We start from the raw sequence: 27,981 nt of genomic DNA, 5'->3' as shown, positions 1-27,981 counted from the left end.
AAAAAAAAACCTGCCCTTCTGTATAAAAAAATGAAATTCACTAAATGAAACAATGAAAATTGCACTGGGACATACAAAAGGTATCTTGGCACCTTGTCTAAATGTAGTTGGGCTCAAATCAAATAGTGGTATCTCACCTTGTACACAGAACAGACATGTGACATGCTGTGTTGTCTTTCAGTATGTCACTTAAAAAAAATAAAAACGAGTAGCTTGTGAGACAACCTTTGGAACATTCAAATTAATTTTTGAACACAAGATGGCCCTCATGTAGAAATAACTTTACTGTGATGAAGACCTCCTGGCAGAAACATGTAAAATGCTTAATGTGAGTCTTCTGTGTACCTGCTCATAAGCCAATACAATAAATGTTTTTTAAAGCTTTAACCTTGCCTCCAGTCTCCTCTTTATCTTTCAAGGTCTTAGAATATCATATGCTAATGGACTTTTAATAACTCCCTTTTTTCTACTCACACATGCACAGAATCACATATGTTTTCTATAAATACATTTCCAATGGAAGTTATACTGCAGTTATTATGGTGTTTATGTATTGTATGCACAGCATTAGTTGTGATTGGAGTTACCTTGAATCCAATTGATTCTGTGGCTTATTATTATCTTTCTTTGTTTTGAGGGGCAGTTTTGTGTGATGCAAACAATCAGCACAACACTCTCCATCATTTCCTCTATTGATCCCTCGAACTAAACCAAATAAATTGACAAAATAATTATTTCTACCACCATGTCCCGACACTCGCTTTTATTAGAAATAAGAGTGACCGCCGAGGCGCTCGACGGCAGCAGAATTCTGAAACGTGAAGCTCGCTGAATTAAGCCTGAAATGGTGCTGAAAAATATTCAATCTTGTCCGTTGCCTTCAGGCGGCAGAGGCTCTGAGGCAAAACTTACTGAACAAAGACTCTCTTGTGCTCCACAAAGGGCTCGAAATGTGAGCCATGGATTCAGCTTCCCTTTACTCTGGAGAGTCAATCATCACTGAGGATGCAACGCAAGACAGAGAGAAAAGACAAAGAGAGAGAGAGAGAGAGAGAGGGAGAGGGAGAAAGAGATAGAGGCAGACCAGAAATAAAGAAATGCTGCTGGTGTTTTCTGTGCTGCAGGCTTGCCTTTGCCATGTTGGGTTAGTGAGGGGATGCAGGGGAGACTATCCTCCTGGGTGGTGGAGGCAAATCAGCATTTTTGGTGGGTTTTTGATGGATTTCAACAAGAACTTCTACCTTACAGTAGGAGGCCTGGGCTTTTCTGCTCCAAGCTAGTGAAACCAGCAGTGCGTGTGTGTGTGTGTGTGTGTGGCCATTAAAATTCCTCCCAGAAGTACAATTATGCTGGAGAGATTTTCTTGGCGTGAATCTCACAGCTTCACAAAAAAAAAAACTAAGCGGGGTTGTAATTTAAAAAAGATCCAGCTTAAACATATTAAGGGGCCATGCATTTTACATTAACGGTCTTTGGTGATCAACAAACCGTCAAAACCAACATATTTAATTGAGTGATCGTGAGCTGCAGTGCTCTCATTCTGAACGCTGACGCGGTTTAGTAGACTACGCACTTCCCATGTCTATTGGGTGCGTTTCCTCTGAGAGCATGGGAGGGAAGGCCATGAATATCTCTTAGCCACATACTCGACATAGGCCAACGCATAAATCATGGATTCAAGCAGAGCTTCATTGAAATTCATTACCCTTTCACATCGGGGGAGCTAACTATTGTGTGAGTCTCTCCAGTCGGTGAGGACACAGTAGCGTGCGGCAGGCAGGTTTAATCAGCGCCTTGCCATGCTCTCGGAGGATGCTCAGCACCTTTGAATGATGGGTGGTTGTGTACAGAGAGAGCCTCTGCTATATCCTGAGACGGGATATAGAGGAAGACATTGGTGCTGGGTCTTTTGAGTCCCCTTCGCTTTTGCTCCCCCTGTATACTGTAGGACGCCGTGTCTGGGCTGAAGCATGTCTGGCACCAGGCAGCAGGGACAAATGGCTTCATGCTCCAGAGGGCTGTGATACAAAACATTCACTGGGACACATTTCACATTGCCATGGAGCCACAGCCAAGTAATGAGGAGCCAAGGAGCCCAGATTAAAGACAGGGACGCTCTATCCCCCCAGATGTATTATGGCATCATGGCTATGTGCAACAAGCAAAACCTTTCATTTAATACACGTAAAGAGCACAAGGTGTCCTGCTGACGGTAAAAGAAGACATCTTCTCCTGCCAACACTGTCAGAAACACTAAAAATAATTTGACTGGTAGTGTCTTATAAACAATGCTGCTTGTGTCTCTCAGAGCGCCTGTTCTAGATATTGTTCACATATATCTCTATGCCCGGGCTGCTCTATTTGAAGGTCAACGCTATCCCTCCACGGCTCAATACAATTCAGGCAGTTGGTGAGATTCAATTTCTGCTGAAGGGCACTTAACCGGTGACCCATTTTAGAAAGGGGCCCTCTGCCTCCCTCTGAGCTCCTGTGGGCAGATCAGCTCTGATACAAATGAACAGAGGCAGAATTCTAGCTCTGACTAACTCTGCCCCACCCCGTCCTCTCCCCACTCCCAGCTGTTGCACACAGAATACCTTATCTACAGTGTTTTCTCTGATGCAAACCACAGGAGGCCTCCGTGCACGCCCAGTCAAGACGAAATAAGCAAAAGTAAACACGCTGCCCTGACTCCCCCTCCTTGTGTCATATCATATATTAAGTATTGAATTACAGCTGTTGTTGGCACAGCAAGGTGAGGAGAGGGGGGGTAGCGTCTCTTGCCTGTCTCCACTTGGTGTTACATTGGTGTTGAGGACAGCTCCTCATCGATCTGCTGCCTGGCACAGCCCCCTGTCACAGATGGACTCTGGCCCAGGAGCTTTTAATTAAAGAGCATGTGAGAACAGCTCCCAGCTGCCATCCCTGTGAAAGTCGACACCTCGGGCCCTCTCACACCTTGCTTGATACAGCGGCGCCAATCAAAGGCGCTTTAGGGAGAACAAAGAGGGGCGTACAAAACGGAATCACCTCCACAAAGAAGGACGCACGTCTGAAACACAGCCGCGCGCCACACGCAGTTAGTCGGAGGAGAGGAATATCTTCCCTACTCTGATGTATGGAAAGTAGATGGAAATTGGAGCAAATCATGATCAAAAAAGGCACTAGCAGGAGGGTACAATCATACTTTGAATTGTATGCAAATGGTTCCCAGAAGCTGGACCCCTGATTCGCTGAGAAGACACTCAGGCTAATGAGGATATTATGATCTCTCGATGCCCTACTCAGGGGCATGGCAGGATAGCACTGATGTCCTGATTTTTGTAATATTCAACTTCACCTTGATTAACCTGCACTTTCCTTGGCTATTGAGATCTGCTAAAAAACTGCCTCTGACTCATGCCCCAAGTCTGGGCTGTTTGCTGCGGAGTGCTGCTGGTTGGTATTATAGGGATTATGTGGATTGCTATTACAGGTTTAAGCAGCAAGTCATGCCCAGGGCGCTCACCTATGGCGGTGGTGAGGTAGGAGACAGTTTCAGTTTCTTTTCCGTCGTTGTAGATGGCCAGGTGCCAGATGCCCGAGTCCATGTACTGGATAAAGCCTGTGTCGTGTGTGGTGATGGGTACCAGGCTCCGCTGCACGGCCACGGGCCCCTCCAGACCGTGAATGTCCTGGGCGAGGAGCCGCCGCCCATCCAAAAGCTCCACAAAGTCAAACTGCAGACAGACACACAGAAAGTGAGAAAGACTGATAGATGGACCGCAGACACACCATTAGAGTGACACATGAGACTTGAGTGCTTTCAGCCCTCTTTATAGCGGAGCATCATTTGGTCTGCATGAATAACTCATCATTCCAGAGGAGCTCGAGTAAGTCTTGGCACATCGTGGCTGGATGGGCTGTGATAATTGCTTAATCCACATATCTTATATGAAAGCCATGTTTAAAACTATTAAAATGAAAACAGGGAAGCTGGCGGGGGAAAAAAAAATGTAAGTTAGTGTTTACCAAATAACATCTGCAACGATTTGCTTCATATCAGCAGTGACTCAATGAATACCAATGAGACGGCATTTCATTTTCATCTACATAAGGAAGGGAATCTTGACTCATCTGCCACTCTATGTGTAATCAGACGCAGCACGGAAACTCCACTCTAGATTACTTCCTCTGAAGTAAAAATAGAGAAAAGAGACAAAACATGCTGGAAAATAAATCACATCGGACATTAATGCAAACAAAAATAATGCTGTGAACAATTTGTTGAACTACAGTTACGTTTACGGCAGAAACCTAAACTCTGCGAGCCGAGCAGTCAAATATGATTAATAACAATATATATCTGATTCAGTGCTGCACATAGATGGGAAATTAGTGTAAAGAAAAATCTCCCTCTCTTGGCCCCTGAGCCCCGTATCTTCGCGTGATTCATTGATGATATTGAACCTGAAAGAAATGTGCCATAAATCCTTTCTGCAACAAAGAAAAAGATTCATAATACAATAGAGAGATTTATGAATTTTTTTTTTTTTTTCATGAAACAATCCTATATGGTTGGATAGATTTTTTTAAACAATATCCTAATTTACATTCTGTGGCAGAGGAAAAATGAGGGAAAAAAAGCTGCATCCTTATACAATGCAGACATGATTGTAAATTGTTTCACAGAGCCTCAGTTTACTATCGTGTTTCGCAAACAAGACGTAATGATTTGTTACAGAAAACAATAAAATATGACAACTTAAAGGCCCCGAAACATTAGATTTAACAACTCTCTTTTCATATAACTGATAAGCACAACAGAATGCAATCGATTAAATGTAGTAACAGATTAATGAGCGTCGGTGACGTTCAAATATTTCCCACCTGTGTGTGTGTCGGAGGTAGGCCTCTCCTTCCGTAGATTCCCACTAAGGCATCTTTGCTCAGGGACACATTAAACTTGAGGTACATGGGATGATCAATGAAGACCTGGGACCTCCAGAAGATACCAGGAGGAATCTGCTGCGCGACCTTGCGCCCCACGTCAATCTCCCCCATATCTATATAGCTGTCATCTGGGAACAAGCTGTCCAATTTGCCTGCATTGCACACAAAGTAAATCGGTCAAAAAGATCACACCATTAATCCAGCATGTGGAGGGCAGAGGGAGAGTCAGTCTGCCGAAGCACGATAGTCTGACCATATCACAGATATTCAATCACATCCCTGACAGCCGGAGGGAAAAAAAATAATATTATGAATGACCCCTGTGACCATCGCCAGCAATTCCAGTCCAAACTCCAACGGGGGAGAATACAGAACTAAGAATAATCTAATTGAACATCAGTCTGGTCCTCAAACACAATACTAGTTATATCCTGAAGTGTTGAATCTTCTGAAATAGCAAAAAAAAAAAATCCTGTTTAAAATGAAATGATGAAAAATATATTTCAATAAATAATTTCAAAGCACTGACATTCATCAATCTTGTTCATCAAGGTGAAATATTCTAAAAATAGGATTTAAAAGGTTGAACGTTCAGTATGCAGTGAAAATTATATGAGAAAATACAACTGATAAAATACACTTATAATTAAAGTAAAAGTAATAAATTGAAAATTGGAATTATAGTAGCGAGGGATCTCTGATGCTCAGGTAGGTACCAGCACATCCACTGCCAAAGACTGCCCATATGCTCCATAATACACCTTATATTGGACTCCGTGGAAATGGCAACATCTGTTTGCCCGTGTAGATGAGCTAATTTCAGCGCCGAAGTCTACTAAAGCAGACGTCCATACAAACTACCCCCAGGACTTGGTGGCAGACACGGCTTTAGGTTACACGTGGTACGGCAGATGGCGGTGTTCTCAGAAGTCCATCAGTGGCAATGGGTTTCATCAGAGTAGACAGGACACACTCTCCCAGATCTGGGCTTTACATAATGCTGCGACGCACGGGCCCATTTTCCACATGTTGGGGTGTGTTTGCATTTATGCGGCACATTAATGGCATACTCATCAGGCTGTTTAAATAAATCATACACAGAGAACAGTGATAATGGGCCTCATGGTTAAATAAATGGTTGTTGTTCTGCAAGCTTAACTACGACATAATGCTCTGATGGAAAGACAAGATGCCTGAATTTCAACACGGCGCACATCTGCATCACCTTGATAAAACATTAGATAGCTCATCATTGTTTCTGGTGACAGCGCTGAGACTTATTTAGAAAACTATGGCTATTGATTTCCTCTCAGCGACGGCCGCCATGCAGGGTCTAAGCTCAGCTGTAGTTGTGCTCGTTGTTAGCTAAACACACTTACTGCTGTCTGGTAAATGAAAAAGACAACTCCTGGATTCATCTATATGGTAATGACCCCCATCTCCTACCTATTGTGGTCTGCCAGTGGCAAATCACATGGTTAAATCTGGGCCCATTTGTTCGAGGAATGGAACAGAGCAAACTTTCCTCGAGTCGAGCAGTTGGTACCGTGGGGCAAGCACATGCTTTCTTTGGCTGCCAGGAAAGGCAGCCCAGACTAGGAGATGAAAGGATCACATCCGTTCTGAAGAGGACAGAGTGGCTAATCCCCCTCCAGCCCCTGGATACTCAGTCCCTTAAGCTGCCCCATTTTCTCCCTCCAGGAACAAATAACACTTTCCCACTTACAACAACTTTCATAGGATTACAATGCAGATCTCTTCGTGTACCATGGAGACGGGTGAACACAATGTGAAACCGGATGACAAAATAATAACAAACTTGCTTGAGCTCCAAAATGTCATCTGTAAACTTTAAGATTTGAAAAACTTTTTTTTCCCCCTATGCAACGTTGTTCTTTTCTGATGTGGGCGCAACAGCAATAAACAGTCACAGAGTCACGCAAATCATCCTGAAAAACAATCAGAAGCATTTAGCTTGGGTAATGCTAAATTCACACTACACGACATTCAAAGTCGTCAGATCACAGTACTGTTCACACTACATGACTTGCGGTCTTGTAATCGGGAGTCTTTAGGTCGTTGTGGTTTTCACACTACACGACTGTCCGGTGTCAGGATTTCAAGATCTTTCACCAGGAGGAATCCCAGATTATGTCTCCAAACTACGTTTTGTCACGAAAATACACACGAGAAATACGCGGTAAATGACGTAATACCATATGCTAGACCAGGGGTCTGCAACCTGCGGCTCCAGAGCCACATGCGGCTCTTTAGCCCCTCTCCAGTGGCTCCCTGTGGATTTTTATTATTATTATATACTATTTATTTTCTGTTTTTTGTTTACATTTTAATTTTAATTTATCATTGTTGTAGGTCTATGATACGACGGTACGATGGAGTATTAGGGCCACATTGAGGAAAAATAAATAAAACAGAGATTTTGAGAATAAAGTCATAATATTATAACGTAGTAATTGTACGAGTTGTTTTTTTTCTCGTAAAGTTATGACTATATTCTCGTAATGTTTCTACTTTTATTATTTTTTTATTTATTTTTTTATTATGACTTTATTCTAGAAATCTCAGATCTCCAGAAAGATTTTTTTTTTCTTCTTTTGCCTAAAATGGCTCTTTTGATAGTAAAGGTTGCTGACCCCTGGGCTAGACACATTGCTGATGTTGTTGTTGGCACATGTTTCCTAGGGGTGTAAGAAAATATAGAGTATCATGACATTATGTTTTGTGATACTGTATCAATTCTCATAAACACTGCATTGATTTTTATATAATTATATATAAAAAGTTAGTTTATATAGTTTAGATGCAAAGATTAACTGTCACTCAATATGTTATTTCATTGGCAAAGAGATGCACCATCTCATTGTATGTGCCCTCTCAAAGTAGTGCTATGCTGTTGGATGTTATAGGGACTGTGATAAATGCAAATGCAGATCCCATTGTTCTGATTTCATAAAAAATTCTACTTTTTTTTAACTCAGATTTTATACATATGGTGGTGTGTTCTTTATGCTATGACAGTTTTCCTAAAATTTGATTAAAAAAAAATCGTAATACATCGCCTTACTTACAGCATCGCAAAATATCACAGTATATTGAATCGTAACCCCTGTATCATGATACGTATCCTATAACCTAATACTTGCCAATCCACAGCCCTACAGTTTCCATTGGTTTCCACATGTATTATTTACTATCTATTCCTCTAGGTGCAACAACAACTTTGCTCTGTGTTGCAAAGCCAGCACATACAGCAAGTTCCCTATTATTACAGGCGACCGCTCCTCCCACAGGTTTCCCCTTAACCCGTGTCTTGCATTCTCATTGGCTGTATCTCTTTGCCAGAGTGCCCGACAGGTCCACATGTTTAGCATGCTAGATATCTGGAATGTGTCTGCGAGACATCGGCGAGCGTCTTGGCGATGTGCGGTCTGGCTCTGATCTGGGGCTTTTGTTGGGGAGCTCCAAAAAACGGGGAGCAGATAATCAGGGCTAAAGTCGTGTAGTGTGAACTTTGCATTACTTAAGTATTATTTGGGGGAAAAAACAAGATTATGTGTGTTAAGTAAAAATACATTATCCTCATAAAAATTCCACTTACTCTCGTCTTTTCCCTTGCGGTTGGGTATTTCCAAGCCTGTGTTGCCTAGTGGTGGCAAGCCCAGGTCAGTAGGAAAAGGTAGGCCACTTGTATTGTCCTCTGACAGCTGGTACATCTGTCTCTGCATGGGTTGCAGGTGCCAGTTTAATCCAAAAAGGTGCATGGCTGAAATATTAAAACATAAGACAACCTCAGAATTGCTCAGAAATACATTTCATCTCAGCAAAAAAAAGTATACTCTCTAAAATACAAAGTAACCCCAAAAGCTCCCAAGGAACTTTTGTCTTTTTTTTGGGGGGGGGGGGGTAATTATCCAAAGGTGACAGCTGTGAGATGGAGGCGAAGGAAGTAAACTCTAAAGAACAAAGAACAATACATGGTTTAATGGTTAATGGCATTTCTTCAAAAGTGCTGAGCAGTGAGATTAGAAGATGAATGCTATCCTGACCTCATTGGACAACATCTGTCTCACCACACCAACATCGGTGTGGACCATCCCCAGTGCCCTGTCATTTCTCCAACCCCATTACCTTTCCATTCCCTTGCAAAACTAGGGGACAAAAGGAAAAAAAAACACATCAGCAGGGAGACACCGGGGTGTTTCAATGTGAACACAGTGGACGAAGCATGCTGGTATTTTACAAGGTCGACAAAAGAAATGTCCTTTGGAACAATGGCAGTGGGGTGCAGGACAGAGGAGGAGGGGCTGACCATGACAGATCACCAATAAGAAAATGGACAAGACGAGCTTAGCAAGGCAAAAGCCACCTTGGAAGTCAACAGTCAGCAGAAAAGGCCCAGAAACTCAATATAGCTATTTTATTGGTTTGTTGGTTCTCTTAAGCTCCTCAAGTAAATAACCACGCAATCCAATTATAAAGAGTGAAATTATCTGACAGTTTCAGACCGAAGCTGGAGTAAGACCTCTCCAGTCCTCTTCAAATGTGTTTTCTTTTTTTTTCTTTTATAAGAGCATAAACTACTGCATGTCACCAGTAAGTCTGTCTGTGACTGTCCAGACAACGGTGCCCGGCATTACTTCAAAAACTGATTTAGTGGACTTACATATCTAACAGTCTTACCACTACAACATAAGAATACACTATAACAACTTATATATAACTTACATTATACAGAACTTATACTTTTATACATAAATTACAAGTTTGATCACACCTAAAGTTGATTTTCTTTGATTCACAAGCATAGTTGTTACCTATTTGTATTCGATTGATTTAGTGAACAAAAACAAAAGTAAAATAGACTCATGTAGTGTTTTATTTAACAAAAAAATGTTTACCCCGTCATCCTGCAAGGTTAGAGACAACAATATACACAAACACTTGATGTAAGTACGTCCTCTTATATCACCTCACTCACGATCTGTTCCACTTCCTGCAGTCTCATGTCTGCCAATAAAAGATTTTTAATTCCTTAAAAGCTAGGCTGGAAAGACGCAGGGAACTCCCACTAACGCTATCTAATTGTTTAACGGTCAGATGCTGTTATTATTAGGGCTGTCCTCGACCAATTAGTCAACTGATGACTCTTTTTGTCGACTAATCCAGTAGTTCTCAACCTTTGTCATGTCAAGAACCCCTAAATTAATACACATTAGGTCACGGACCCCCATTTGATACGATTTTGCTTCAGTTAGATATGATTAAGAGCAGAATTCTGTAGTTGTCACTGCTGTTCGGGAGATAATAATAATGTGGAGTAGGACTGCACGATTATGGCCAAAATGATAATAAGGATTATTTTGATCAATATTCAGATCATCATTATTTATCACGATTATTCATTGATTTTAGGGTCAAAATATGTTTATTGCACTTTCACATTCAAATCAACAGAGAACCACTTTCACGGTGGGCTATATTCTTGCTAATTCATAAATCTTTGAATCAATGAGACTTAAAATAAGGTTCTTCTTCACCTGAATTCAGTGCATTTTTCTTTATTAGTCTTCTAATCTGAACTGCTGCCGCAACATTCAGGAAAGCTTTTCACAGGCTGCCTCTGTAGGGTGCGCATGCAGCGGCATGACAGCTCCCCGAAAGTGTTTACCAGAGATGTGCGCATCAGTTTATTGGACATAAGTCACTGAGCATGAAAAAGCATTAAAAAATGACTAATTGACTAAAGACATTTTCGTCGACCAAGACCAATACAATCAAAACGAGGGGGCAGCGCTAGTTATTATTGTTTTTATTATTGGAATATGTTGTACACAACTTTTAAGCAACAGAAACACTTGAAAAAGTGTAGATGATAAGCAGTTCTCTGTGCGTCTTCAAGCAATGTGCAGTGGAATCAGTTGCTTCTCAGAGCAAGGACTGCAAACTGATTGATTGATGAACCTTTAATAGTACAAACAGCCAAAGCTTCACCAGAGACTAAAAAAAGGGTTTTATTAATAGTCATATACCCCAAGCTGCTTCATTAAGCAATGGATATCATATTATAGCTCTCCACTTCAAAGCTATACAGCAAGTGATCCCCCAAGAATAAGAGGATGTTTACTCGTCCAGGCTCAGCTATTAACTTCAAATGGACTGAAACCACCATATGAACGTGACAAGTGGCAGATCAAACTAAGCTATAGTGTCTGATGAATTGAACACATTGGGTCATTCCCAGAGGAAAGTCCATCAAATGCAAATATATTAGAGAACACCACCCTGCCTGGTTCCTGCATTTAGATCTCTATAAGTAGTTGGCCCAAGATTAAGAGTATTTTTTTTATTAAACTGGATGTGCACGACACATTCAAAGAATACCTAATACTTCCCATGATGCTCACTAGATAAACAGTACCACATGGATACTGAAATATTTTCATGGATTTGTGAAGAAAGATAGGTAGCAACATTGTGGTTATCAGGCAAAACTAGGGCTGTCAATTGATACAAAATATTTAATGGCAATTAATCGCATGATTGTCCCTAGTTAATCACGATTAATTGCAAATTAATTGCACATTTTTTATCTGTTTAAAATGTACCTTAAAGGGAGAGTTGTTAAGTATTTAATACTCTTATCAACATGGGAGTGGCCAAATATGCTGCTTTATGCAAATGTATGTATATATTTATTATTGGAAATCAATTGATAACACAAAACAATGACAAATATTGTCCAGAAACCCTCACAGGTACTGCATCAGGCAAACTGCAGCCCAACAGGCAACAACAGCTGTCAGTGTGTCAGTGTGCTGACTTGACTATGATTTGCCCCAAACTGCATGTGATTATCATAAAGTAGGCATGTCTGTGAAGGGGAGACTCATTGGTACCCATAGAACCCATTTTCATGGATTCCTTAGGTTTTTTCTATTTTCATATGGTGCCAGTATCTTCACTCTAGCTTTAAAACTGAGCTCGATATAACCTTAAAATCTCAAAGAAATTAAAGGCATTTAAAAGAAATTTGCGTTAACGTGTTATTATTGTAGCGTTAACGTTGACAGCCCTGGGCAAAACACAACACAAAAAGTCCCTATAAGATGATGAAAGTTCAACTGCATGACCAGCATCTGTTCTGCGTCTGGCCCGTGCCTGTGGATGGGACTGTGTCTGGTGGAGGACAACCGGCGAAGAGACAGATGGTCGTCATTTTGTAAGCTCCAGAAAGACATTCCTTTTGATTTGTAGCTCTACATTGACTGGCGAAATGGAAAAAGAGTCAGTGAATGTTGCTGGCAGAACCAACGCAAAGTCACCAAGCACGGTGTCATTCCAAGTGTCCTAGTAATCACGTCTTTGTGAGCCCCATTCTTCATCCCATCCGTCCCTGAGGCCTCTAATGGAAAATGGTTGAGGAGGCGTCCCCCCCTCCTCCCATCCTAAATCCAAAGATTTACTTCAACGCCTTCTTGGTATCTATGATATGCAGAGCGTTGGACGCGAGCCAGTGAAGAGCCTCCTGATTTTGTTTTGCTTGCTTTTCAAACTTTGCAATGACACTCAGAAAGCTGCTGCGATTGGCTGCGAAATGAAGAGAGGTTGCAGGAATAAGAAGGTACTTCTAATGAGATGGCCACTGGCAGAGACAGGCTGTGTCTGTGTTCCAACGATGCCACTGACCTGTCAAGAGTACTGCACTTCGTAGCATCGCCCATTTTGTCCCGAGCACATGTTGTGCCCTCCTTTCGCTTATCTCTTGGCAGGAAGTTGGGTCACGCCATGTGCCAATTAGGGAACAGAGGTACTGTAGTAGAAGACTTCTCAGCCAATCTGAGGAAGTCAGCGCTTATTGCTGTGGGTCATCTGCCAGGATTCCTGTGCTTCTATCCTCTGATCTGAAGAGATTTTTCCATCTAGTGCACACTTCAAGGGAGGCTATGATGAGCAGAAAACCTTTTTTCTCATCTAACTGTGAGCATCTAAAAGAAAGCAAACTATCTTGAGGTATTAAAAATAAAAAGCCAGCACAGAATACAGTCTTGTATACACCTTGGACTGAACAATGTTTCAACCATATGGTTAATTAATCTCTTTTAAATAGGTGTTAAACATGGCAGTCATCAGTTGCTCATTTGTCACCTAACTGCATTTCCACCTCTCTTACATCGGCAGCCTACGGTGTAAATCAACGTTCTCACATCGTGTTGTTTGAATCATTATACATTTCCACACTATTGCAAATTTCCAGGTACAGGAAAAATTTCAGGCAAATAACACTGACATGCTGTATTTCTTCAAACCAAAGCACTGTAGGAGCGCCTTGGTAGCCATATACGTAAACGCAACGTCCCAGGTTCAATTCCGGCATTGGGACCTTTTTTTTGTATAACATTTTTTTTTGTATAAAAAAAGATAAATAAAATTGAAATTGACAAAAAAACATAACAAAACTAGAATGGCGCTGCCCGAGTACGATTGCCCCCCCTTCATTCAAATCCATCGCAGACTTTTGGAGTAATCCTCCAAACGGACAAACCAACAAACCAACGGCGGTGAAAACATAACCTTCCGAGGCCTTTGGCCTTGGCGGAGGTAAAAAACACTGAAAAAAACTAAAGCAAACATAACACAGACTGACTGGGATACCAAATGTGTGTTACGGCAATGTCTGGGTTTGGGCTAGGACTGTCAATCAATTAAAATATTGTCCATAGTTCATCATGATTAATCACAAATTAATTGCACTTTTTTTTTTATCTGTTCAAAATGTACCTTAAAGGGAGATTTGTCAAGTTTTAATACTCTTATCAACATGGGGGTTGACAATTATGCTTGCTTTATGCAAATATTAGTATATATTTATTATTGGAAATCAATTAACAAAACAATGACAGATATTGTCCAGAAACCCTCACAGGTACTGCATTTAGCATACAAAATATGCTCAAATCCTAACATGGCAAACTGCAGCCCAACAGGCAACAACAGCTGTCAGTGTGTCAGTGTGCTGACTTGACTATGACTTGCCCTAAAACTGTATCGGATTAGCATAAGTTTGGAGTTCCAATGTCCTTTGCGACAAGCTAGTATAACATGGTGGTATGAGTCCGCTACAACCTAAAAAGAATAAGAAATTAGTGGCACTAAAACAAATTTGCGTTATTATGGCGTTAACATTGACGAGGTTAATGCATTTTCTTCCTTCACAATTGGGCCATTAGAAGTCTGGTGTTAATTAATCTTTTCAATATACATGTTGGCAAGAACTTAATTATCGAAATTATATATTTCTATGTAAATAGCTTACAGACATAGCACCACACCCATAATATATTTTTCTGCAAACAAAGCACTACAAGCTGTCTGATACTTTCATTTTTCAGTCTCTCATCAAATAAGCCTTTTCACACTTATGATGCATCAGGGAGTATTTCTTCTGGTTTGCCTGCAGTGAGGAATGGCTGATTTTTTTTATTTTTTAAAAGAAACAAAACAAACAAAATTGGAAGGCTTTTCCTGTAGGTGAGTAGTCCAACAACTCTCTGTATATTGAAGCCAATCCAGGTCCATATTGTCTGTGCCTTTACTATATCAAAACTACAGCAGTCCCCTCCATCTTCCAAAAGTGGTCAAAGTGAGCTTCTCAACACATAAATAGTACCTTGAGTACAGTATGTAAGGGATAATGTGCAGCGAGCGGGTCATTGTTGTGAAATAAACCCCTTCAGGGCGATGCCGCCGTATAATAAATGTGGCTAATGCACTTGCTAGTTATCAATAATTAGTAGCAATGATGTGGGAATGTTCATTGTTTCAAGTTTGCCAATAACATTAAAGTACATATTGTTTAGTTGTTTTGCATTCATACCATACATGCAAAGTCATGTTGTCACATTAGAAGGAAAAACAATTGCTATCATTAGCATGATAAAATATGACTAGAACCTAGCAGACCTAGCTGGGGTATGTAGCTGTGCACCATGGCACATGAACGCATCATTTCCAATAAATATTAGGTATTATAGGATTAAATTAAAGAAATGGGAGAAAGCAGAAAGGCTTTTTCTTGCCCATTAAATCAATTAATTGCGTCAAAAGAAAAATGTTTTATACTTGAATGAGTTTTGGTCTTAAGATATGGGTAATATTTAAGATTGATTTAACATTCATAAAGCAGTTGAGTGTTTCCTTAAGATCGCAAACAAGCGGATTGAGTGTTTTTTTTTCTTTATTAGAGTAACACCAGTATTGACAAATCTAGATACCGCAGATACCACATTGGGATAATGAAAAGCCAGATCAAACAAAGCAGTAATGTATAGTAATAAGTACGGAAAGAGAGGCAGAATCTGTGTTGCAGAGAAACCTTTTCTGGGTTGGATGATCATGCGGTGAGAAATTTTCTATGGCCCAACCTCTTTGTCCTTGGCTAGATACCCAGGGTGAATAGAAGTGAACACAGGAGGATACTGATGACCTTAAAATGAGGGACATATAACAAATGTGCTAATGAGCGAGAGACCGCAGAGAGAAAAAAAGTGCCTCATCTTAAACCCCCGACCTTTTTGCACTTCAAAATGTGCCGATTTACAAAGCTGTGACAAAATAAAACCACGCTGCAAGTCAAAACATCTGTCATGAGGCATAATTGGGTTCATTAGACATCTCACCCAGAGTTCCCAATTACAGGCCTCAATAATTAATTGCACTTGAAATTAAATGTATTTTCTCATCAGCCTTTAATTAAATATGGCCCTCGCTCTTGATTGGAAATTCCGATCTTGGGGTGAGGTTTGGTCTCCAACATGTTTACTTGTGGTGCATCGGGAGATGGTCGGAGTTTTGCAGGGTGTAATTACACAGTCTGATTAAGCACTATCAGGCTGATGGGGCTCTCTGGCTTTTGGCCAAGTCAAAGCAGTAAACTGTAGACACATACTGTATCTCTACTTCTACTTCAGCCAAACCCCAACGCTGATGCCAAAAACAAGCCAAACCAAAACTTCCTCACACCCACCGTCTCATCGTTATGGAGTTAAAATTGCTGGATACGTAGATAATCACCATGAGCAGCAACCAGCTGATTCTTTTTTTTTGTAAATCCAACGCTGTTCTGAATTTCAAATTAAACAATTAAAATGGCTCTGGTGACAAAAAAATTAATAATCAGATTTTAGTTTGTTTGGCCTCTAGGAGAAGCAGAAACGCTTGCTTTCATGATTGTTACAGCATAATGCATATCTATAACAAATGTCCTCAATGAAGAATCCATTTATCTGTCTGATGAAGGCCATGCAGAAGGATCTGGCTGTTCTTTCATTGACTATGAACCACAATGCTCTCACCACCATTTGAAAAAACTATTTCTTTTTCTGTGTGAGAGCGAATTCAACAGTGTGTCCATTTATATGTTAAACAGGCATTCAAAGCCAATCAGATGTATATACGGGGGAAAATATATTAAACAGACGTATGTATTAACTCCTTATTTGAATTTGGAACAATGGACCAGGCAGAATTTTCATTACTTGAATAAGAAAAAGGTATTGCTGGCATTTTCATGTAGATCACCAAATCCTCGGAACTGTCTGCCAATCGAGGCGACAAAGGTATTATACAATATTTAAATCCAGACGTCAAACACACCTGTTTGACATTACTTTTCAAGAAGTCTTCTTCTCTCCCCTCATCGCACTACAGGAACCCTTTGTCCTGAATCCTGTCACTCATTCCTTTCAAATATGCTTTGTGTTATCCCTCCTCCCTATTCTGGTCTTGTTCATCACAAAGGCCCTGATACACCGAGACGGCGGTCGGCCGTCGGACAATTTGGGGCCATCGGTGAGCGTCTGTCGGCGGTGTGGTGCACCGTCGGATCTAGTCTGCCCGTGTAAGAGTTTTTTTGGCCGATTCAGCATGTTGAATCGGCAGCGGAGCCCCTCGGTGAGAGAAATTCCTCTAATTGACTGTTCAGCTTAAACGAATCAGTGCAGTGAGGAGGAACTGAAGTGAGGAAAGCAAGCAAACGAGTAAAGTCAAGAGGGCGCACACAGAAGGCTCTTCTCAGTTTTCATCTTCATCTCATCTGATCATTCCAATACACAGATATTTTCACAACGAAATGAACATCTGGAATGAAGCTAAGAGGTGAGTGAGAGTGGTGAGAAAACGCTGCTTTGTTTCATGTACGTATCATAACAACGGCGTGTATATCCGCCGTCCTCGGGTCATCTGGTTTCCCTTTTTGAATGATGAACACAGACTAACGCCGCCTGCTGGTGTGGAGAGTTGTTTCCTCTTGCGCAGGCGTAGAACGTACGTGCTAACTGGCCATCTGCTGTAGTCTTTGCTGTGTGTTCAAATGCAACATTTTGGACCAGACAAAGGCGACATGAGGCGACGCAATAGTCGGCCTTCATCACCGCTAGTTCTTTGATGTCCCAACTTTAGCCAAGCTCATAGACCTAATTTAGTCAGTATGTGGTTTGCTTCCCTAAACCATAGCCCCAAACCTATTGCTACAGTATGTGACCTAAAATGCCCCAACCTCACATTTTCACTGGACCTCTGACCTATCCTCAATCCTTACCGTTTCCCATCCCTTCTCTACCTGACAACACTGTTACTGCAGATGCTACTGCAAACCTATGAACTCCCTTGTTTTATCCCTTTTTGTTTTAAGTCACAGTAACAAATATTCTCTTATAAACAAATGCATTCACTGATTGATTTAACAATAGTGATTCAACCTTTGTGAAAAAAAAAAAAAAAATAAAAATCTCTGCCACTCATGAAGTGTTACTAGTATCACTGGCAGAGCAACAGCCTACTTGGAATAAACACAAGATGAAGTGGGTAGCTAGCATGAGCAGTGATAGCCAGGATGGTTGAAACAGACCAGAAAGAAAATCAACTTAAAATCCAAGTCAGAACTCAGAGTCGGGAACACGCTTAAATATGTGATCTCTGAGAAATATGGAGAAACAACATCACCGCAGTTACTTGCAGAATCCAATTACATGTACTTTCAACTTCCCTTTTCTAGTTTTTTAATTTTGTTTCTTTATCAACGGCTTCTTCTGAATGTTGTGTAAACGGTCTTGTATATAGATCACACAGATAAATGGGGAGACTGTATCACCAGATATTAATATCATTCCCATAGGGAATGACAGCAGTCAAAAAGAGCAGAACTGATTTAATAGCATAACTCCCGATATCACAGCTGATGGTCCTTACCCAGCTGGGACCTGGCGACGCTGGTCAGGGAATCTTAAATCAAAGATGAATATTCTAGATGTGCAAGTCCTCTCTTGTGTGATGGCTGATGTCTTTTTAATTCATTCCCTATCTGACCTATTCACAAGAGCCAGAAAACTGGATTGCCCATCTCTGCAGGTTCAGTCGAGCCAATCTATGAATGATAATGTTATTTCGGACGAGGTGTGTGGGCGAGGAGTCAATCTATGAGTCCCTATATAACTATGCTCATATAAGGCTCAGAGTGCAGATTCAACACTATTAAAACGGATGATAGAGGGAGCACAATAGAGCATGGACTCATCCTGTGTCTGCAGTTAAGTGAGGGGTGGGGCTGGGGGCGGATAGGTAGAGAGAGGCGCTCGCCCTGGAGCGTGGAAGCATCGGAAGGTGACTCACCGATGAAGTAGGCCAGCAGGAACAGCAGCGTTACTGAGACGAGGATGGCACTGAGAGCGGCACATTTCCAGTTGCAGTGCTTGTAGGGTTTCTTCAGACTGAAGGCGGGGCGAGAGAAGGTGTTTCGAGGCAGAGGGCGTGGGGGAGGCGAGTACACCGTGCTGGAGGTCAAAGGGTATCCTGGTGATGTTGTGCAATACATTGGCGAAGTTCCACCTGGTTTGAACAGGAAGTGCCTGAGAAAAATAACGATTTTGTTAGTCTTAACAGAAAACACTCACTTCTCAGGGACGTCTATCATCATAATACTGTAGGTTACTGTGTATCCAAGTGCAGTCCCTTCCACTGGTTAAGTACCTCTATTTCCAAGCACATTCAATACTGTTACCATAGCCACGCTTCTGCTAGATTGGTGAGAATACTAAAGCATACTGGCTTTTGCTCAGTCGAAACTGCGAATCAATAATAAATCTAATTTACAGGGCTAGTGACCGCGGCTGGCTCTTGTTTACGTATTCACGCCAGCGTGGTGGTGAAGAGTAATTCCCAGTAACTATGTGTCAAGGCTGTCCACAGGAGACGTACGGTATATAAGGCTGCGGCATGGAGTTTAGCAGATTTATTCGTCCTTGAAAGAACATGGATGGCTATCTCAGGAAACATGTGTAGAGCTGCATGTCCAAGAGCCATATGATCAGCCCTATCAGAGAGTCAGTGGCAGCGGCACTGTTGTCAAGGCCGTTTTACTGACAAGTTTACAAGAAGCTCCTGAGCGACAGTGACATGAACGTGATTGAATGTCACATTACGATGTATGATGTGGAAAGTCACTGAGACCATATTTTATTTATAAACATCGGGACAAAATCTCTGACATGTCCTATTGTAGCAATAGGAGATAACATGGGCTTCATAAAGCGGTCATGCTTAACATTAATCAAAAGCGATACAACCCCAACAATGTCGCTTAATGCAAATTGTTAGTTGTATCAAACAGGGAAGGGACAAATGCAGCAAAGATTATAGCACTGCAGGAGACACACACTGATGATTGACGGCATCTCAAAACAAGAAGGATGTTTGATGGGAAAATAGCGCAGGCATCACTATTGTTTTCATGGCAACGCTGAATTCTGACAGTAGTGTGAGCCAGATAGCAAACATGCAACATACCCGTCGTTGTACGAGGCATCGTGGCGTGCTGATGCCAGAATGTCCATCTCAATGAGGTTGTCCTGTAAAGTCTCTAGGAATGTCTGCTTTGCTATGTTTCTACATACAGGTGGAAAGATGGATATGAAGCTAGTGTGAGATGTGCGTGCAAGAAACACAGAAATGCCAATACAGTATGTGATCACCAAGCAACATCAACAACAAACTGACAAATGGAGGTCAAGACGGACAGCGTGGGACAAAGGAACCAAGGCCCTTATGGAACTACTTCTACAAAAAGGTGTGAGACAAATAACATCTAGCTCTCTTGATCCCCTCCTTTGGGCTCTGTCATACCTTGTTTTGTACGAGCCCTGCCCTTCTCTGCAAGCGTCTTGCTCTTCTCTGATAAACATTAGAGTATTCTGGCTCCTTTAAGGTTGTGATTGGAAGAAAACAATGCATCACTTACAAATGAGAACCTTAAGGTTTCTAACACTTATTTCAGACAAAACACTTTTTAATCTCTTAATTTTGAATAACAAATGAACTTAACACTAAAGTTCCATAGTTTCCATACTGGATAGAATCCTTAAGTACTAGGGGGTGGGAAAAAAAAAAAAATCGATTCACCCATGTATCGCGATTTTTTAGATTACGATTTTGAAATAGATTTTTTATGCCAGAATTGATATATCTGCTTCATTTGAGTCTATGTGGAGGAGGAAGGAAGTTACCGCTTTTATTGTTGTAGTCTGAGTAACGGGACGTCATATCCGTTTCGTGTAGAGAAAGCATAAAACGGCTGAGGGTCGGAGTGGATACGACCTGCACCCACACATGTTAAATCCAGCGTGGTAAACACTACACATACAGTGAAGGATTGAAACCCTTTGGGTTTCACACATTGCAGGAAAAGCAGAGCTAGACATCACGGCTAAAGCTGCATGCTAACTCTGTCACGGACAGGAAACGTTATCTTATCGCGGTAACGTGCGGTCAAGCCGGTCGTCGCACTCGTCTCCGTCAAATGGGCCGACGCTACGACTGTAGAGCACCATATACTGACATTTATGTTAAATGCATTCAAACGGCCCCGATGGAGCTGACCATGGATGGATAAAGAGATCGGAGCTGACGGAAGAGCTAGAGACGGACTTGGAGAAGTTAGAGGAAGTATACATGTGGGACTACGTTCAGTTTTCAAAATAAGGTGTTAACGAAGGGAACTGTATATACAAAATACATATATGGAAATAAGATTGATTGGATTATATTCATCAGAAATATAAAACATTACAAATTATATTACATTATAAATTAAAAAGAAAATAAGTGAGGGAAATGATATAATATGTATTATAAATAATGCCTGAAAAATGTCTTCAGGACATCTCTGACTACATACTGTACATGCTGAAAATCAAACATTTTTAATAAATTTAGACATTTTTCAAAGTAAAAGTCCCTAGAAGTAAATTTTTCCCATGGTCTAGTGTTGAAAAAGTTAACAGAAATCGCAACGAATCGTAATATCGAATCGCAATACTTAAAAAACGCAATACATATCGAATTGGCACCCCAGTATCGTGATAGTAACGAATCGGGAGATAGGTGGATCGTCCCAGCTCTACTAAGTACAGTCGTTTTTCAATTAATGGATGCAACACTCTAAAAAACACATTTTCACTTAATTCTAAAGTTTCTAGCAGTGCCTGTCTCATTTCTCCCATAATGCTCCCCTCCTACAGTATGAAAGCCCTGTTCCATAAGGAAATACTGCAGCAATGCAATGGAGGAATGAACTGTCCACATGCAATGGGCAGGCTGAACACGTTCCGTGGTACAAGAGAAAAGCCTTGTTTTTGATCCCTGCCCCTTCGAGGTCAGCATGAAATCTGTTCGTGGTCTCTCAAGCTTGTGTTCTGGGGAAGAATGCAACTTTTAATGAAGAGAGAGAGAGATGCTTGGCAGAAAATCTAAAGAAAATGGTGAGGTTGGATAGGGCTTTCCAACTGCTGGCATCTCTCCAGTAGCAGAGCCGAGTTAAGACCTACCAGTGCAGAATATATCAGGGCCATTCAATTTCACAAAAGTAACAAGAAAGGGCCATTATAATAGTATTAAATAAGCAAAAGTGACTAGGGCTGTCAATGGATTAAAATATTTAATCGCGATTAATCGCATGATTGTCCATGATTAATTGTGATTAATCGCAAATTAATCGCACATTTTTTTATCTGTTCAAAATGTACCTTAAACGGCGCTACCTCAAGTTTTTAATACTCTTTTCAACTTTTGAGTGGGCAAATATGCTGCTTTATGCAAATGTATGTATATATTTATATTGGAAATCAATTAACAACACAAAACAATGATGAATATTGTCCAGAAACCCTCACAGGTACTGCATTTAGCATAAAAAATATGCTCAAATCATAACATGGCAAACTGCAGCCCAACAGGCAACTACAGCTGTCAGTGTGCTGACTTGACTATGACTTGCCCCAAACTGCATGTGATTATCATAAAGTGTGTCTGTAAAGGGGAGACTCGTGAGTACCCATAGCACCCCTTTGAAAATGCCCATGACAGTTTTTACTCGCCAAAATTTAGCGCAAGTTTGGAGTGTTATTTAGCTAGCATGACATGGTTGGTACCAATTGATTCCTTACATTTTTCTAGTTTCATATGATACCTGTATCTTCACTTTAGCGTTAAAACTGAGCCCACTACAACCTCCGGAAGATCAATTGGGTTAGAGTGCGTTAGAGGAAGTAGTGGCGTTAAAAGGACTTTGTGTTAAAGTGTTATTAACGCCTTAACTTTGACAGCCCTAGAAGTGACATTAAATATTTCTGTGTCTGTGTAGATATTACTCGTGGTTTTGATTTCATTACTGGAACTTTAGTAGTTGATCTTTTTTTCAAGGCAATAGGTCATAAAGACTACATAGGGGGGTTTGAGCAGCACTCTCGCCTGTTGCAGATTCCCTCTCCTCACCATCTGTTTTCAGCTCCACAGGGAATACCTGTGCAGGATTAACTTCGGAGCTGGATGACATGTAATCATTCATTATCCCACTAACTGTCCTTCTACCAGCTACAATTGATGCTCATTTTCCTGTTGAGTGAACCGTCTCACAAAAAGTGAAGGAAGAGACAGTAATTCTATTCATGGCTGGTGTTTAGCCATGCCAAATGAGCTATTAGCTAGTCTCAACAGTCTCATTTATGGCAAAATGTTTACTATATACACTATAGGCAACAGTGTGGTCTACATTTTTTTTTGTTGGATTGCTTTGAATAGGTCAATCTATCAAATCATCTAAATAAAGAAAAACATCTTTTATAACTTTCTTAAAAATCCAAACAATGTCTTTTTAATTAAATGTGCTCAGCAGGCGACCTGATCACACAGAGAAGTTCGGTTTTATTTCTATTGTTGGCAGAGTATTGTGATCATTATGAGGGGTTCAGATAATATGTCTTGCTATTCTTGATTTCATACCGCCGTGCAATAAAATCAGCCGAAGAAATACCAACAGACATTCCCTTTGTTACAATAACACTTGACAGATCCACTTCACACAAGGGCCTCCTATTGAGAAATGTGCTAGAGGACTGATTAATATGAAATAATAAATATAACTCGGGGCTGAAGTGGAGGAGCTATGAAGCTTGCTCACAGGAGCCTGAATGTAATTTTGCGAGAACTGTTTCATATCCAACGTGATCATAATTACTCTGCTGTTTAAACTCAATAGCTTCCACGGTTAGGATTGCTAACATTAGACGAAGACCCAAAAGCAGCACTTTTCTCTTGTTTGCCACAAAATGTAGGCCTTCGCCCGTAGCAGCATATTTCCATTTTATTGCTTTGCTCCTTGTTAGCACTGTGGTAATTTAATATGGAGCAGACAGCATGAAAACCTGTGTTCAATGGCACCAGCTCAAGCGCAGTCTTGCCAACACCTCTATGCATTGTCTAGGGGGGACAAGCTACACGGTACCTTGTTTCCAGGGGGATGTTACTGTTGAGCAGCCAGTTGTCGTGCGTGCTGCCGGAGTCTTGACCACTGGCCGGACCCTCAGGAGGAGCAGAGCTGTCTGTGGGCGCGGGACTTGGGTTACTCCGCGGCGTGTAGTTGCCCCTGTTCAAGGAGTTAATGGAGGCCGCATGGTGCTGATGATTGGGCGAGTGGGAGTGGGAGAGCGGTAGAGGAGGCGTCCGCAGCCGAGAATGGTTTTGAAAGGCTCCGTCTGAAAGCAAAAGAGGAAAGACATAAAACACGTTAGAGGCATTTTAAAAAAAGAATAGAGCTTCAAAACTAGTGCAGATCCATTGAGGATGCATATTCCAAAAGGTTAGCGAAAGTGTGCGTATGTGTGTTAGCGGGGTAAGAAGAGCCTTATGGTGGTATTTTAACTCCCTGAGCTGCAACATGACTGATGAATGATTAGCCATAGTTTCCCCGGCAGTACATAAGTTAACAGCTAAAGACTAATTTCAGTGAAGAGCTGCAGAGTCCTTATGTGAACTACTCCTGCAAAAGTCCCTCTTCTGCTCATTATTTCTCCTAACTGGTCTCTATCAGAGAGTGCTTTCTGCCTCCCACAGAGACCTGTGACAGTTTACTCAGACCAGACACTGGCTCCTGTGTAAACAGACGAGCTGACCAATTCTTTACATTTCTTTAGCCAGGGAAGAATGTTTGATCATGCCTATGCATGATCAAACATTTTTTATTTTTATAAACAATATCCTGTTTCACTCTGTATTGGACACTACCACAGCTCAACTGAGGCAAATTGAAGTTTTGAAACAGAAACCAACAAGTAACAACATTAGCTACTTATTTTTGCTAACAATCTGCCGTTATGCAATGCATGTCATGATCAGATTTGCAGTGGTCAACCTTATTAGAAGTAGAGTTGTAAGAAAATATTGATACACTTGAGTATCGCAATATTATGTTTTGCATTACTTTATCGATTCTCAAAAACACGGTATGGATTTTTAATTCATTGTTTACATTCAAAGATTGATGGGAGAAAGTGGCTCAGATTGCACAAAAAGCAGTGCTATAGTGTTGGATGTTACAGGGGCTAGGATAAATGCAAAATACAGATCTCACTGTTCTGATTGCATGAAATAATTAAACTTGTATATACTCAGATTGTAGGCATGTGGTGGTGGGTTCTTTATACAATCACAGTTTTCCTAAAATTAGATTTTTTTAAAAATCACAATATATCACCTCGCTTACAGTCTATACTCGCAATATATAGTGAATTAGGGCTGGGCGATATGACCAAAATCTTCTATCACAATATAGGTAATTTCATAGCTTGATAATGATATATAATCACAATACAGCATGTTTCCTGGTAATTCAATAAATAAATAAATACATATATGATATAACCACATGGTAAAGCCTATTTTTGTTACTCTTGTGTGAATTAAATACTTGACAAAAGAAAAGAGTATTTTCTCATTTTAAGAACAATTTTAAGTGAAATTATAGAGAAAAATGTAATAAATCTAGGCCTATTGTGATACAAACAATACAGAAAAATATATAAATTTGACATTTTTCTTTAATCATTTGTTGATATATATAGTCATATTGCCCAGCCCTAAATTGAATCGTAACTCCTGTATCGTGATACGTACGAGGTCGCATCGCCAAATTCTTGCCAATACACAGCCCTAATTCAAAGTGACTCCAGTGGAGTTTTTAGCAACCAAAACTTACTCTTTGTTTCTTTTTTTAGGATCTTTTACCAGCTGTTGTCACTTAACATCAGAGGATTGGAAACTATTCGTTATGAAGGCTATCGGAACATATTGTACCCAGTGGTCCTATATGTACTATTTGATTCTCCCTGCACTTCACAAGACAGAAGACCAATGTCCTTGTGCACTCTATATCCATTTATTTCCACATCTGTTAAGCCATTCATCAATCAATGAACTCATGGCTTTACAAAGAGTGAAAGAGTGGCTTTCCTTTATAGCAGCAAGCCTCCTTTATTTCACAGATATCCACAACACTAAATTGCCAATTTACAGCAGAGAGAGTGGAATATAGACACACACACAGGGCTTATTTTGGATAATCAGCTCCTTTATTAAAGCAAGAGCTACTCGCGCCAGTCAAGAAGCTTAGTGTCATTTCAGATTTTTTAGGGGTCAGGAGGATGAAGCTGCTTTATCAACATGTGTCAATCAGGGCAGATTGATCAGCAAACTGTTGAGGTGCAAAACTAAGAACAAAGAAGCATTAAGCTCCGGTGCTTGAGGCATTTTAGGGGAGTGGAAAGAGAGGCCATTGTGTTCTCAGGTAATGTGCTAACAAATGGCTCAGCAAGGACAAACAAGACAAAAATATGGTGTGCTACATTTAATCCTCAAGCATATGCTAACGTCTCTTCCTGCAAGTTTTCAACACACATGTGCTTTACAGAAAGTTTACACATTTATAGTGTTTCAGCTCATTTCATTTCATATTCTGTATGTTTCATTAGCCGTCAACAAAAAAGAGCATTCACCTTCAGACTCTATTTTGGACCTGGCTCACTGCCATATAGTCCACATGTTCTATAGGATGAACCGCTGACAACAATCGAGTGCTATATTATGCATCTGTCACACTGATAGATGGTCCCATACTGAGCACACTTTTTGCACAAGGCTGCCCTCGTAATTAGCTGAGCCAGTGAGAGAGAGGCTCACCACACCACGGTCCTGATGAACAATAGACCGGTGTGAGGCAAAACCACACAGTTGTTGATGACCCCCCCTCCTGTTCAGTAATGTACCTGATCCCTAAAGCCATTAATAAGGTTATGCTAATTCGATACAGGGACAGCAGCACCAGACGTACGCAGAGAAATATATCACAAGGACAAATGCATCAGTGCTCTGGAATGCATTTACTGCTCGGTAAACAAATACTTTACTTCCTATGACGATCAAGCAAAATGTGGGCCAACAAGTGATTCATTTTTCTAACAGTTGGTAAGACTTTTTTTTTTCTGAGGGCCATACTTACAGCAATACATTTTAAAATTCATGCTTTACGGCCCCGAAAATTAACACAGAAATTAATCAATATATATTTTTATACTGTTGTACTTTACCGTGTATATATTTAGACCGTAAGTCCACTGTGCTATTAATACACTGTTGGGTGTTCATGTCTTTTTTTTTAATTCTGTAATTATATATATGTATAGTATGTATATATATATATATACATACACACACACACACACACACACACAAACACACACGGGCTGTCAATCAATTAAAATATCTAATTGTAATTAATCGCATGATTGTCCATAGATAATTGCGATTAATCGATTAATCACACATTTTTTAACTGTTTTGATTTATCAAATATTTAATACTCTTATCAACATGGGAGTGGGCAAATATGCTTGCTTTATACACATGTATGTATATATTTGTTATTGTAAATAATTAACGACACAATACAATGACAAATATTGTCCAGAAACCCTCACAGGTACTGCATTTAGCATATAATATATATGCTGTTTTTATATATATATATAAATATTGCGACGTACACTAATATGTTCCTCTCTGTGGAAGTCTGATATAAAAGACATGCAGTCTATGGCTATAACTTTTCTATGAAATCTTCTCTTATGTGCTTTAGAAATTATAACAAATTGATCATAGAATAATATAATAATAAAAACTACCACAGGTACCAGCCAACGTGACTAATATTTACATTTGAAGGATAATGTAACTTACAATATTCAGAGTTTCGGCCACTTAAATTGTAATGTCATCCAACCTGCATGTGTTATGTGGCATGTTCACAGCGCTTCCACTTCATAACAGCCTATTTATGGGGAGCTCTGATGGACAGTTCATTCTCAGCTAAAGGAAAATAAGAGAATTTTGAAATAATTATATATATATATATATATATATTAATTAATTTATATTGTATGTATCAACAAGTTGTATTACTTATTGAAAAAGAACAAAAAGTAATCCTTGTCTTAGACTCATCTGTGGTTATTATAAGGAAAGTACTATACAGGTTTACTCAGTTGTTTCCAAATGTGCCTGAACTAAGTCAAGTTTTCATATTATTATTTGTTGGAAGTTTGTATATTTACCTTTATGAACTATATTATTATAATTGGCATTTAAGAGAAT

At 40.3% G+C, this 27,981-nt stretch overlaps 1 protein-coding gene across 14 annotated transcripts in view; it reads right to left on the bottom strand.

Moving 5' to 3' along the window:
- tenm4 (teneurin transmembrane protein 4) overlaps positions 1-27,981 on the bottom strand; it is a 194,603-nt gene that overhangs the window by 79,717 nt on the left and 86,905 nt on the right. For 8 of the 14 annotated variants that reach the window (XM_074640402.1, XM_074640405.1, XM_074640400.1 and 5 more), the window contains 7 exons: positions 23,783-24,032; positions 20,128-20,202; positions 19,792-19,890; positions 18,619-18,854; positions 8,552-8,716; positions 4,870-5,084; positions 3,509-3,719 (listed from right to left, as the gene is read on the bottom strand). In XM_074640402.1, the coding sequence (XP_074496503.1) occupies positions 3,509-3,719; positions 4,870-5,084; positions 8,552-8,716; positions 18,619-18,854; positions 19,792-19,890; positions 20,128-20,202; positions 23,783-24,032 (1,251 nt within the window). The remainder of the gene's footprint in view (positions 1-3,508; positions 3,720-4,869; positions 5,085-8,551; positions 8,717-18,618; positions 18,855-19,791; positions 19,891-20,127; positions 20,203-23,782; positions 24,033-27,981) is intronic. The other 6 variants (XM_074640411.1, XM_074640414.1, XM_074640415.1 and 3 more) reach the window with 3 other exon arrangements.

This window comes from Sebastes fasciatus, chromosome 7 (genome assembly GCF_043250625.1).
Source record: "Sebastes fasciatus isolate fSebFas1 chromosome 7, fSebFas1.pri, whole genome shotgun sequence".
Classification (NCBI taxonomy): domain Eukaryota; kingdom Metazoa; phylum Chordata; class Actinopteri; order Perciformes; family Sebastidae; genus Sebastes; species Sebastes fasciatus.
The sequence above is the reverse complement of the archived record's forward strand: the minus strand, read 5'-3'. Positions and strand labels throughout refer to the sequence as shown.